This window comes from Sus scrofa, chromosome 8 (genome assembly GCF_054392235.1).
Source record: "Sus scrofa isolate SSC_HxYL_T2T_F1_AM1 chromosome 8, Sscrofa_HxYL_maternal_Yorkshire_Landrace_v2.0, whole genome shotgun sequence".
NCBI lineage: Eukaryota > Metazoa > Chordata > Mammalia > Artiodactyla > Suidae > Sus > Sus scrofa.
In genome coordinates, this window is record NC_139390.1 from 73,052,595 (window position 1) to 73,066,989 (window position 14,395).

The 14,395-nt window shown below is 34.9% G+C and overlaps 1 protein-coding gene across 3 annotated transcripts in view; it reads right to left on the bottom strand.

Annotated features, from left to right (window-relative positions):
• Positions 1-1,285: 1,285 nt before the first annotated feature.
• The window catches only part of LOC100624788 (UDP-glucuronosyltransferase 2A1), a 40,871-nt gene continuing 27,761 nt past the window's right edge, over positions 1,286-14,395 (bottom strand). For all 3 annotated transcript variants that reach the window (XM_003356958.5, XM_084972435.1, XM_005656509.4), the window contains 5 exons: positions 10,918-11,066; positions 10,124-10,255; positions 8,458-8,545; positions 7,609-7,828; positions 1,286-2,918 (listed from right to left, as the gene is read on the bottom strand). In XM_003356958.5, the coding sequence (XP_003357006.3) occupies positions 2,639-2,918; positions 7,609-7,828; positions 8,458-8,545; positions 10,124-10,255; positions 10,918-11,066 (869 nt within the window). In that variant the 3' untranslated portion in view covers positions 1,286-2,638. The remainder of the gene's footprint in view (positions 2,919-7,608; positions 7,829-8,457; positions 8,546-10,123; positions 10,256-10,917; positions 11,067-14,395) is intronic.

Here is a 14,395-nt window from a genome sequence, read left to right on the forward strand (position 1 = left end):
TCTATCTTTGAAATAGAAAATTAACACATGCAGACAGTATTTCCTAAAGAAAATAACTTTTAAAAATTCAAATCAATTTTACAGGAAAATATCCAAATATATTTTAAGTATCTTTGTTTCAATGGGTCCAAAGGGAGCTGTTGCAAAAATTAGTTTATGTAAGTATTTGGGGGTTGGAGCCTATGATTCAAGGTTCAGCTCAGCCACTATTCAGGTATAGCCAATGTATGGCCTTGTGCTTTTTATTGATTCTTTTCATGTTCAAGATCACTTTGATGAAGGCAAAAAGCCAGCAAATTCGATGAGTGGTGAGTTACTTTGTCTAAATGTGCCATCTAATTGAGTGTACTCATAAAGTCCTTGTAAGCTTGACTTAACGAGAAGAATAGGAAATTTCTCTGTATCTTCACAACATTGACATTTCCCATAATTACCATTTTGTTGGTGATACCTGGATTCTGAGTGATTCAAAATCCAAGGGTTAATTATAGGCCATTGGTCAGACAGTGGGCAAGTCCACACAGCTTCATATAGCTTATATAATTTGGCCCTATTAATATTTATTTATTCTGGCTTATTTCAAAGGTTGTACAAATAGTAAACTTCTTAATATTATTTTCATATCCATTCTTTCTTAAAATTTCGAGTCTTTCCTTTGTCCTTTATTTGGAAAATTACCTTGTCTTTCTTCATTTGTTTACTATGAACATGGCTATTCCTATTCATTTAGTATATGTTGCAGTTACTTTAACTAATGCAGTTGGCATCATATGGGAATTTTTGCCAGCTGGATTCTGATGAAACTCAAAGGAAGAAATGTGTAGATAATCAGAAAGCAGAAAGAGAGAAATCGGGTGAGCAATGGCTATTGAGCTGAGGATAGTCTTATATATATGGATGTCCAGGCTCGGAAACCACTTAGGCAGTGCCTGCACTTAAGTAGTGCTCAGGGCTAAGGATGGCCAGCCCTCCTCTCATTAGATCTTAGCCATTTGCTGCATTCTAATCACAGAAAATAAGCTGAACACAGAGCAAACATAAACAGCTCTTCTCAAAACTTAATAAAATTGTAAAAGCCAGAGCACATCAATATGAATCATCTTTTAAAAATGTTAAAACATTTAACAAATACATTTTCAGCTTTCTCAAAAAAATTTGTAGAATTTACTTGCATTTTCAGTAACGTGCATGTTCAAGAAGTACTTACATGTTCCCATTATGTGACTATTTTAAAATTGGAAGTAATTTTGAATACGCATATTGAAATGAAACAGAATTTCAAAAATTTCAGTAAACCAGTGGATGACATTTATTTCTTTAATTTCTGAAATCAAATAGTGAAATTAAAACTTTAATTAAACATGGCATTAAGTTTATAAGGAGTCTTTAATCCATTTGTTAAATTAATGTAAATCTGATTCAAACATGAACATTGCCTTTAATTAGTGTTTTGCATTGATAAATATTTAGTATAACACAGCCTTGGTTGAACGGGCCTGCTAACGTCTTATGTCCTTGGCATGACAATTAATTGAATTTAAATTTGTAGAAGCTAGAGACTGAAAGATAACATAATGGTTTTACCTTCCAAGAAGATATTTCTTTTTTGACAGAAAACAAAATTTTTGCTTGTAAATAGTGACTATAGATTATGATCATTAATGATTTTTAAACATGATGAATCAACATTTAACTGTAAGATTGTCAGTTGTACTATTAATTAAAATTTCATAAAATTATTAAACTTTTTCTATATTTCTTGTCATATTTCCTCTAAAAATGATTTATTCACCTTTAACATACTGCTGACATCCTCTGTCCCTGAGAAAAAAAACAATGATTCAGTCGATCTCTTGCTTGAAAGCAGTGCTGTCTCTTGCACTAACGGGCACACAAGAACACCTGCTGACTAAAGGCAGGAGTGTAGGCATGATTATGCATGTGTTCAATGGAAATCTGTAGACCTTTCCATGTGTTGTGCCATGAAAGTTGTTACTGATTTGGCTCTGAACTCAGGAACAATGGGCAAGCAGAAAGCCTTATTTTTATAAAAATGCAATTATCACTCTTCTTATACAAATCTCCAGTGATGGTTTCCTAACTATTATTTACCTGTCCCCATTGCCCCGGGCCTGTCCTCTCTCCCTGGGCACCTGCTTTGAGTAGCACGATCTGGTCATTCTGGCAGAGCTCCATAAAGCCCGAGAGCCTCTTAGCGAACTCTTAGCGAATATTCCAGAGGAACTTGTGAATTATATTCTTCTGTGTTTCTGCATCTACAACTTCAGCTTATATTTTGTATATTTCCCAGGATTCAGCATCTTGTTAGTCAGCCTATCACTTAAGATTAAAAATAAAGAAAAAATGATATTATGAATAGAATCAACATAAAATTATTTAGTGTACCTTTGTCAAGGAAGCTTGAGGAAGAGGGTAAAGCCAGCTGGGAAAAGCTAAAGGAAGAATAGGACATGCCCACTAGCTAATGCTATTATTGAATTCTAGATTTTATCTCTAGGTTAAGGTAGAGAGGAATGAGGATTTTGGAACCATGATGGAGAGGTTATGTTTTCATTAAGGTCACTGTGGTTACAATGAACAGAATTGTCCATTGAAGACTTAACCAAACTTAAAAGATCTATTCCCTTTTTTTCTTCTTTCCTGTTTTACCAAATTTTCGATAAGAAAACAAACAACACATTGTAACCAAGAATATAACAGTTGCCACACAGGCCATCAGGAATCCAATCACATCCAGAGAGTGGTACTGGTACCAAGTGAGGTCGTGGGCTGCTGGCCGCAGGTGCTTGGCTCCTTTGTGACGCATGACAAACTCGATCCAGAAGATTGCTCGGTCCAGGGGCTTTACAGGCTGATCATGGTGAATCCTGGATAACCTCATAGCATTCTCTTTGTAACTGGTAGGGAAAAACATAGATATTAGAGAGCTTTTGTTTTCATTAAAGGTAAGTGTGGGACACATGTTATATGCTATGGAAGCCAAAAACAATAGGTATATTAAGAAAAAATTGTAATTCTTATTGAAACATAAACTTTGCTGGTTGCATAGCATTTTAAGAATTGTGAAAGGAAGGTGTGGAAGAAATACATTCTTAACAGAATGTGGTAAAATACAAACATATAAAAAATAGAATTAACTGGCTGTAAATATACAGCCTCATTTTTCCAAGAAGGAACTTGATATTGAGGGAAGTATAGTTTCTAAGATTGTGAATAACATTTATCGAGAGAAAATACCCATTAGAAAGTCCATAAGCATGGCCTTTCATGTCAGGCTAGTTAATGATGACTGACACAGGAAACTGATGGTCAACCATTAGTGAGCCGTGTTTTCAGTGTCTGAGATCTTGGCCTTATGGTAATTCCTCCAATGCACATACTTGTATCTGTATGAGGCAAAGGAGAGTGTTTATATTGGCAGTATCAAGATGAGATGAAGATACTAGGGTAATTTTAGAAGTGGCAAGGGCATGGAATTTTATTTAACTTCAAGGTTCAGGAATATCTCACTAGAAGTAAAGCCCACAATCAATGTGGCATTGCAGAAGCACAGTTAACAAATGCTAACTGTCTCTCAGATAACATCTTGGAAAAGCAAGTTATGCATTCACTTGAGATTTCCTGGTGGTTAAGCCAGAATTAGTATGTTTACATTTGGTTTTGTGTTAGAAATAAAAGTTCCAGCCTGGAGGCATGAAAATGACAGAAGGTACATAGTTTGTGAAGAGATGTCCCGAGGTGAGTTGGACATTGTTGGGAATGGAGAAGAAATGTGATCATCATTCACCAGTGAAGATGCTACACAAGAGGCAGCCTCAAGGTGTAATTGACCTGTGTTCTTTTTGTGCACAGTGAGAAAAGCAAGTTATGCATTCACTTGAGATTTCCTGGTGGTTAAGCCAGAATTAGTATGTTTACATTTGGTTTTGTAAACATACTAATGCTCTCTTTCTAATGGATTGAAATGTAGGTAGGACCAAAAGAGTAATTTCACAAGATTTATCCTAATATGTTTAAGCAAACTGCAGTGGTGATAAGAGCCTACCTGTGCAAATAATATTTTTGCTCAAGGTTTTCTCCATTTATAGATAGAAATTTGAAATTTTAAATACATACATATTTGTTAGATACGCTTGTATGTGTGAATTCAAATAGAAATAAAGAATACTCTCCTAGGGAGTTCCCGTCGTGGCTCAGTGGTTAACAAATCCAACTAGGAACTATGAGGTTGCGGGTTCAATCCCTGGCCTTGATCAGTGGGTTAAGGATCCGGCATTGCCGTGAGCTGTGGTGTGGGTAGCAGACGCGGCTCCGATCTCGCGTTGCTGTGGCTGTGGCGTAGGCCGGCGGCTACAGCTCCGATTCGACCCCTAGCCTGGGAACCTCCATGTGCCGTGGGAGAGGCCCAAGAAATTGCAAAGAGACAAAAACAAAAAAATACTCTCTTAGAAATGAGATTGGATAAAAATGACCATACTTATGTTTTATGATTGTTACTTTAATATATTATGAATACTTAAAATTGCTATGGTTTATATATTTAAATGTAATTTTTGTGTTCCATAATGCCTTTAAGGGATAAGAAAAGAGAATATAAATACATTATACATACACTCGACACTAAACACTTTTGTTCTCAGATAATTTCAGACTTAGTATTAGGTTTAGAGTTAATGTATTTTAAAATAAAGCATTTCACATATTTTCTTGGAAATTCTAAGAGCATTTATGATTCTTTCACATCTATAGTTTTCAAATCAACAATAAAATTGAGTAAGGATTCTAAATGTTAAAAAAAATTACAGAATTTATCTAGTCTGATATTTGGTAAAAGAACCAAATTATCAGCAATTAGCAACTTGGCAACAGACTATAGATTAAACATCAAGAAAGAGAAGATCACGGTAAGCCTTGTGGAAGCTTCTAACTCCCCTTTCTAGCTCGTGATGATAGGTATCACATTCCGAAAATTATGATTCGAACATTCATTTTAACAAAAATTTTTGATTGGAATGTGGGTGGGAGGGAAAATGGACCACCAGGGCTGATTTTTTAAGATGCTTTCAAGGCAAATATTGAGTGTCTTCTCTTTTGGAAATGAGTATATTGAATACTTTGCTTAGAAAACCTTGCTCCTAGGGCTTTGAACAGATAGTTTGATGTACACTAGTTCCACTTTAAAAAGTTGCACAAAATTCCATCTGAGTTTACGCTCTCCCCCCACTGAATTTCAGGTTTCAGTAGTGTAAGTGGAATATCATAACCATCTTTAAAGTTTTGTGTCTGAACAAAAAAGTTGTTTAAGATAACTGGAAAACAAATTTAAAATTAGATATTTATACTAATTTGAAGCAAACACTGAAAGCAAGATGAAAAACATGGCTTGACAAAAACTTACAATACTGGAGGAAAACGAAAATGACAGACTTAGAATATAATTAGGTATAATACATAATTCAAAAAAGGAGAATTTAATTATAGTAAGAATGTGAGAATTATGAATAAGATCAAAATCAGATTATGAAAAAAGAGAAGGTATTAAAAGATATAGTTGAGCTATTAAAATAAGTTGTTAAAAATAGCACTTTAAAGGATTAGTAAGAAAATTACAAACAGTAAGGTTAATTACGAAAAAAGTACATTTACTAATTTATGGATTATTTAAGGAAGTCTCAATGAATTAAAAAAGTAAAAAATGATAAGAACAATTAGAAAATAATAGAGAAAAAATTTAAACAGAGTTTAAAATCTGATATCCCTGAAATAGAGATGAAATGGAACTAAAAGACATTTTAATAAATACCAAAAAGTAATTCTGAACATAAAAACTGAATAATTTTCATCCTATATTAACAATGTTAAAAGGACACACTATAATCCCAGGAAAACAGAGAAAAGAAATTATAAGGATATACCATAATTAAGTTTCTGAATTTAAAAAAATAATATCTTTTTCCAGTTGAACAAGGAAAAAAGTAAAACCAATCCTCAAAACTTTACAGCAGGATCTAAAGCCAGAAGATTGTAACAGTACACTGTTCTGAAGGGAAGAAATTAGAACAAGGTATGTTATATTCAGATAGGCATCATTTTCTTATCAGGGCAATGAGTAAATATTGCTAACCATGGTCTCAGGGAGTCCATGACTCTTTACTAATGGAAAATTCCATATGATATATTCAGCTAGGAATGAATTTAAAATATTTTGAAACAAAGAATCTCTAATTCAATGGTCAACATTGATTCTCTTAAAGTATGTGAAAAGATTAAATAAATGAGAGGAAAATAAGTGCCATAAGTATTGACAAATTAAAAATTTAAGTAATACATATGAGAGATGAGATTACTTACAACTTCAACCATTAGTGGCTAAAATTAAAACAGTTAAGGAGTTCCCATTGTGGCTCAGCAGAAATAAATCTGACTATGAACTATGAGGATGCAGGTTCAATCCCTGACCTCACTCAGTGGGTTAAGGATGCAGCATTGCCGTGAGCTGTGATGTAGGTCCTAGATGTGGCTTGGATCCCATGTTGCTATGGCTGTGGTGTAGGCTGGAAGCTACAGCTCCAATTCTGGCGGCTAGCCTGGGAACCTCCATAAGCCACAGGTGCGGCCTTAAAAAGACAAAAACAAAAACGCATAGTTAAAAATAAACATTACATATGCATATATTAATTCTTAACCTTTGTGAGATCTTTCCAAGAAAAAAAAATATAGTGATATATATCTAAGGTCCATATAGTTTATAAATTTATTTTACTTTTAGCTAAATAAAACAAAATTTTGCTCAAAAACCCATAAATAGTATCAACCTATATTTAAAATATTATTAGGAGTTCCTGTCGTGGCGCAGTGGTTAACGTACCTGACTAGGAACCATGAGGTTGCAGGTTCGGTCCCTGGCCTCGCTCAGTGGGTTAAGGATCTGGCATTGTCCTGAGCTGTGGTGTAAGTCGCAGACGTGGCTCAGATCCCACATTGCTGTGGCTATGGTGTAGGCTGGCAGCTGCAGCTCCAATTCAACCCCTAGCCTGGGAACCTCCATATGCTGCTGATGCTGCCCTAAAAAGAAAAAAATAAAAAAATAAAAAATAAATAAATAAATAAATAAATAAAATATTATTAACTACTCTAATTTTTCCTCCCTATATGTATGTGTAGACTGATTAATGATAAAAGCTCAGTATTAACAATGATGACTTTCGAATGGTTAATATAAGGTGAATTATCCCTTTCACTTTTGTCCTTACAGATGATTATAATATTTTAAATAAATATATATTTATTTATTTATAAAATAAGCAGATTATCCTGGAAAGTATCTAGGAATTTATATAATCATTAACATTATTTATTTGGAAAAAATTAACTGAATATTTGAAATCTCTGTGTTTTTTTTCTTTTTTCCATTTAAGCCAATTGCTCCAGCAATTTGGGAAATGAAATAATAAAATAGTTTTTATATGATCATGTTATACTTGTTATTTGAAAATACACCAGTTAGAAATGCAAGAAACATTGGACATTTTCAAGTATGATGGGTATCGTAATTAATGATGAGCCTGTCCAAGCAGTAATACTTACGAAGGTTCATTGATGACTGTCTTCAAGGCATTGAGCAAATCTTCGCTTGTCATTGTGTTTATGTTCACCTCCACAGCAGCCCCCTTGGCCTTCATGTGAGCGATGTTGTCAGGCTGATCAGCGAACATGGGCACTCCCACCATCGGCACCCCATGATAAATAGCTTCGTAGATCCCATTGGTTCCACCATGAGTGATAAAAGCTTTTGCTTTGGGGTGACCTGGTTTGGGGATTGGGTGAGAAGTGAGTGAGGATTTTATTATACATAGTATGTTAACATAATTTCAGAGAGAGACGGGGAGGAAAAATAACCTTTGGATACCTCAACAAAGAAGGCAGGATTTTCTGCAAAAGCTGAGCACATGGGATAGTGCTGTCCAGAAAATTGTGATCCCTGAAAAGGTGGAATTAACTCCTCGACATTGTCTAGAAGGACTTTACTGAGGAAGAGACGAAAACTTGAACAGTGATGAGGGTCTTAACTAAGGCTGCTGTTTTGTGAGCCAGAGGAAGCATGAATCTATATAGTGAATGGCCAGTTCTTTAATTAATAACTAATAAACTAAGGGTTGAATCAGAGCTGTAGCCACCAATCTACACCACAGCCACAGCAATACGGGACTTGAGATGCAGCTGCGACCTACACCACAGCTCATGGCATCACCAGATCCTTAATCCACTGAGCAAGGCCAGGGATCAAACTCACGTCCTCATGGATGCTAGTCAGGTTTGTTAACCACTGAGCCACGCTGGGAACTCCTTAAATACTTACTGAATTTACTTGCTGTTAAATAGTTACTTCACTTGTCCATTCATCATCTACCTGTACAGCTTTTTCCTGAGTCTTACCGAGAAGATCATTCTGTGGAATCCAGTCATAGAGCCGAGTATTGGCCCCCAGTGTGGTCGGTCTCTTTCCTGAGTACCTCCATAAAACCTGTGGAAGACAATGCTTTAATTTTGCTAGTAAAAACATAAAACTAAGGCATCTTAAGGCTATGGAGGTACTTGGAAATCATGTAGCCTACTCTATGTGATAGTTGAGAGAGATGTACAAAGGTATTTTGGAAACAGTGAGAGATCAGGCAAAACAATTTGCCTTTGTCTTTTTTGAAAGGGCTGTACTAATAGTCTATTAATGTAGTATTATCACCTAAATGCTCTTGGGAGTGAGATTGTGAGTAAAGAAATAAACAGGACTTGTTGAGGCAGAGTATGAGGGTTAAAAACATTAAAACAAATGTGAATACTATGTAAATTTATTTGTCACAAGCCCATTCTAGCTCTTAAGTTTTAAATGTAATATTTTCAAAAAAAATTTGCTTTAAAATTTTATTGTCTGCTTTTTGGATGACTTATCCTCTTTTCTCCTTTCCTGCCTTCCTTCCATCCTTCCTTCCTCCCTCCATCCTTCCCTCCCTCTTTCTTTTTCCTTCTTTCTTTCTTTCTTTCTTTCTTTCTGAGGGAGGATGGAATAAATAATTTGTTTATACTCCACTGTTTAATGAAGTGTCTTGTTAGGACGTTAACCTTTTGTTACACACTTTTTTCCCTTTGGAAACTCTGTATGATGAATTTCAGATTAAATACTAACAAATGACAAATGAATGGAAAAGTTTAGAAATAAAAATCCATAATTTTAACATGCCTAATTAGTACATTTACAAGTACAGAGTTTTATGTACTCTAATATACAAATAAAGAGATCTAAGGTATTTTGTGAATTGGGAGTATATAAAGAGTAGAAATCAAGAATTAATAAAATTAAAATTAATTGAATGTTATAAATTAGAAAATATATATTCTTTGACAATATTAGGATTCTTAATTGTTTCGATGGTAGCAAATTCAATTTAGATCAATTAGGTCCTACTCCTAAACCAACTACACTTGGAGTCCTAATAAAACCTAGAGATATAAAGTATATTCTTGAGCTTGATTTCCCTCTGCTCTATGTCACCTTTCTTTTCCTGAACCCTGGAGCTAACACACCAGAGAACTTTTGGGAAGAGTCAGTGAAGTCATAAGATTTCAAAGAGTAAAAACTTATTAGGATCTAGAGTTTCTGCTGTAGTGCAACAGGATCAGTGGCATCTCTGGAGCACTGGGACGCAGGTTTGATCCCAGGCCCAGTGCAGTGGGTTAAGGATCAGGGATTGCTTCAGCATAGGTCACAACTGCAGCTTGGGTCTGATCCCTGGTCCTGGAAACCCATATGCCACAGAGTGGACAAAAAAGAAAGTTATTAGGATTTTAATATTTTCATTTCTATTTCATTGAAAATAAGTGACTTCACAAAAAGATGTATTTCCATCCTAACGTGAAGTCCCAGAAGGTAAATGGTAAAATGTGGCTCCCAATGCATTTTAATGTTTTGAGAAATTTTTACTTAAAGACGGGCCAGGTCTGCTCAGTGTTTGCAGAGTTACAACATTCATCTGTAAAAGTCCTATTGGCCACATTCCCTCCCCTGTTAGCAAAGTGGTTGCTCACTAGAATTGGAGGCCTGACTAACCTTCTGTGGAATCTGGGCAAGGGCTGAGGCAATGAGATCGGCTCTCGCTTCTGTGAGGTTTTTGACCATCGACCCCAGAGTAAATACAACGATACCATCTTCACCTGAACTTTGGACAAATTCTTCCATTTCCTGCAAAGATAAAATTCTCTCTTAGCATACAAGTGCAAGATCATGGGAGTGAAAAATGCTCTCCCACACTTTTAAACAGGCAAACACAGAGGACTGTCATGGATACCACTAGACTGATTTCTTCTTCTGCCACAGAGAACCATCTAGTCTTTTTAAAAACAAATTATTTTATGTATTTATTTAAATTATTGGTTTATTACTTCCAGTAATAACACTCAATAAAGCTTGTCTGCAGCTATAACTTGGTTGGTAGGAAAAGCATATGCAGAATACTGAAGTGAAATTTTAAACTTAAATATCTATCTTATCCTAAATAAAAATCAAGAAATCTCCTAGGAACACCATCCAACCTGCTGTCTTCTACAGATTATGCTCCTCCACCTACAACTCAAGCAAATGATTATCTGTCTCTTCACTCCTTAAATATAAAGATAGTTCTTGGATCATTTTATTTTTCTACTTAAATAACAAAGTAACGTCCAACTAAAAAAAGAGTATCATTTGTAAGAGACACCCCCCCCCATTATTTTGAAAATAGATTTGGAGTAGCAAACTGAAGATGTACAGCAGAATATCTGTTTTGACATTGTAAACTTTAAAGGAAAAATCAGGATTTTATCATAAGGTTAAAAAAAAAAAGCCTTCCATCATAATAGACCTACCTTAGGTAATGGTTTGGCCGGTTTGCAGTGCAATCCTCCTACAAACTCAAAATTAGGCAAGTATGGACGAGGAAATTCAAAATCCCAATATGTCCTGATTAGCCAAATTTCTGCTTTCCCCATAGTCTCACATAAGGTCGTGGGTCTTCCTAGAGAAAATGAAGAAAGATGGCTGAAAGTTATTAGCATATATGTTTGCCAGAGGAAAACTGTGCCACTAATTTTCTGATATTCTACTAGGGAAAAAATAAATCTAGTTTCTCTAGATGATTATCAAATCCAGATGTTAAAAGGAAAGGGAATTTAAAGTAATAAGGAAGGAGTGAGGGAAGGAGAGAAGGAAGGAAAGGAGATAGGAAGAAAGAGAGGAAGGTTAGGAAATTGGAAGGAGGGAGAAAGAACATTTGGGTAGTGATAGAACAGTAGTGTGTAAGGTAAAAGTAGATCCAATAAAATAAATTCAATAAAATCAAATAAAATTAAAAATTAATTATTTTACAAAAATAAGTATTTCATGAAATAAATGCCTTTTTTAGGGCCACACCCTTGGCGTATGGAGGTTCCCAGGCTAGGGGTCTAATCTCCCATGAAATAAATTCAATGAAAACTGTTAACCACAACTCCAAGACTGATGAATTTGATACTCATGGTTTCTCTCCAATTAAATGGCAGATGACAGATTCACATCATCATGTTAGCACAGAATCAACTCTCAATGATTTTCTAATTTCCAGTCAGGACAGTATTTCTATCTTTCAGCTTATTACAGTTTCTCGTTCTTTCATATTGCTGAAGAATCCCACCCATATCAGTTTACCTTATCCTGCTGAGTCAAATCTCATCACTTCACTTGATTTGGCATTATTTTCTCAGTAGGAATTCTCCAAGAAATTTATTCCTAATGTACCCGCCCTTTGGAATGTAAAATACACATGCAATATCAATATCACATACTTATTTTATTTTATTTTATTTATTTATTCTTTTGCCTTTTGTCTCTTCAGGGCTGCACCCGTGGCATATGGAGGTTCCCAAGCTAGGGGTCCAATCGGAGCTACAGATGCTGGCCTACACCACAGCCACAGCAACGCAGGATCTGCACCTTGTCTGCCATCTACACCACAGCCCATGGCAACACTGGATCCTTAAACCCACTGAGCAAGACCAGGGATTGAACCCCCAACCTCATTGTTCCTAGTAGGATTTGTTTCTGCTGTGCCAGGACGGGAACTCCGATATCACATACTTATTTTAATGTTACCTTTTAAATGATAGTTTTTGGAAGGGACAGAATCCAAGTATTCATTTTAGGAGATTTGTAGAGAAGAACAAGCATTTGCAAATTACCAAGCCAATCACTTCTTTATACACAGAAAATATGTTTTGCATCTAAATAAAGAAAAATTCAGATGAGAATCCTTTCTTGAGGATTCTATTCAAAACTGGTGATCATATAGGCTCAAAGAGGATAGTCTCTTTTTTGAATCATTACTACTTTGTAGTGTTTGAATATATGTCTGAAGTTATATAGGCAAGTACATGCATAATATTTTTAAATGTATATAAAATATTTCTATGTTGTAAATTAGTTTAGAATTCCCAAGTCAATTAATGGACTTAAAAGGATGTTTTCCATGCATATCATAGAAAAAAAAGCTTTAAATTCCTCAAAAATACCAAAATAGTTTAGAGGTCAATAGGATAAATAGGCCCAAATAAAGCAGAATAATTGCTGGCCACCTAAGAAAGTCTGAGGACAAAGGCTAAACAGCTCAAAAATTTAGAGGTCATTGTGACAGAGATACAAGCACAATTAGGTTTAGCGCAATGTTTCAATTTTTGTAACACCAGAGCTATAACAATCCAAGTGTAGTTTTCAGCACTAGACAAGTTCAGTGATTTGTTAATCCATTCAAATGAATATTTCTAAGACAATATATAGAAAAATGTACATTTTAAAATGTGTGGAAAGACATAAAATATATATTAAGTGAAAACATAGGTAAAGCTGGATACTTTGTAATTGTTCCTACTGGTAAAAAAGAAAATATATACATATATACTTATGTTTAATAATACCTAGATAATATCTTGATATAAAGACAAGAAAATTTAGTGCTTATATAGGAGAAAAGAGAAGCCAGTTATCATTCATTATATAAAATTTATTCCATTTGAATTTTCAGCTATTTGTGTTAGTAGATGCAAACTATCGTATTTGGAGTGGATAAGCAATGAAATCCCACTATACAGCACAGGGAACTATATCTAATCACTTGTTATGGAACATGATAGAGGATATGTGAAAAAAAGAATGTGTGTATATATATATATATATGTGTGTGTGGGTGTGTGTATAACTGGGTCACTTTGCTACACAGCAGACATTGTAAATCAACTATAAGAAAATTTTTTAGTTTTAATTAAAATTTTTTATTTTTAATTTTAATTTTTTTAAATTTTATTTTTATTAAAAATTTTTAATTTTTAAATTCTGTGTCCTGAATTTATTTCTGATGCAGAATTAAGGCCAAGGTCTTGAGTCTTATTTTCCTTAACTCCACAGAGCCTAACACACTGCCTACACCCAAGAAGTGCTTGTTAGTTGTTAAACTATTTACTCTGAAATCAAGGTAGTGTACATTCAAAATCAGGTGTAAAGATAAGGATTTTATAGTGGGCTTTTCTAAATACCTCTATGAAATGATAGAGGTGTTGAAAATCAGTGTTATGGACTGAACTGTGTTCTAACATTAATATGTTGAAGTCTGTATTTGAAGATAGGTATTTTAAAGACATAAAGTTCAATGAGATCACAAGAGTGGGCCCTGGAAATGACTGAACTCATAAGAAGAGGAAGAAACACCGATGAGCACTTACAGAGCAAAGACCTTGAGAGGACACAGGAAGCAGGTGGCCCTCTAGTGGCCAAACGAGCCGCAAGAGAACCAGTCCTGACAACGCAGTGGTCATAGATTTCTAGCTTTCAAAACTGTGAGAAAATACACTTTTTAAAATGCCACCTGGTCTGTTAGATTTAGTTATAGCAGACCTAGCAAACTACTACATTAAGGAAATTAAACTAGTTAATATTTCTAATACCCAGCATGATCTTTTGTGTATTAGGTCATATTTCCACATGACTCTCAAACACATTTGGAGTGAAAGCCAGTCTCAGTTGATGGAATAAGAGGAGAGCTAAATATGTGAACACTGCATAACATCTTTTTATTTATATTTATTTCTTTATTTTGGCTGTGCCTGCAGCATGTGGAAGTCCCCTGGCCAGGGATCAAACTCATGTCAGAGTGATGACCCACGCCACAGCAGTAACAGTGTCAGATACTTAACCCACTAGGCCACCAGGGAACCCCAGAAAAACCATTCTTTATTAGAAAAGAGAAGTAATTAAAAATAGAATGTACATAACTACTGAAGTTACATACATTCAGCATACAAGAAAATATACTGTTTTTAA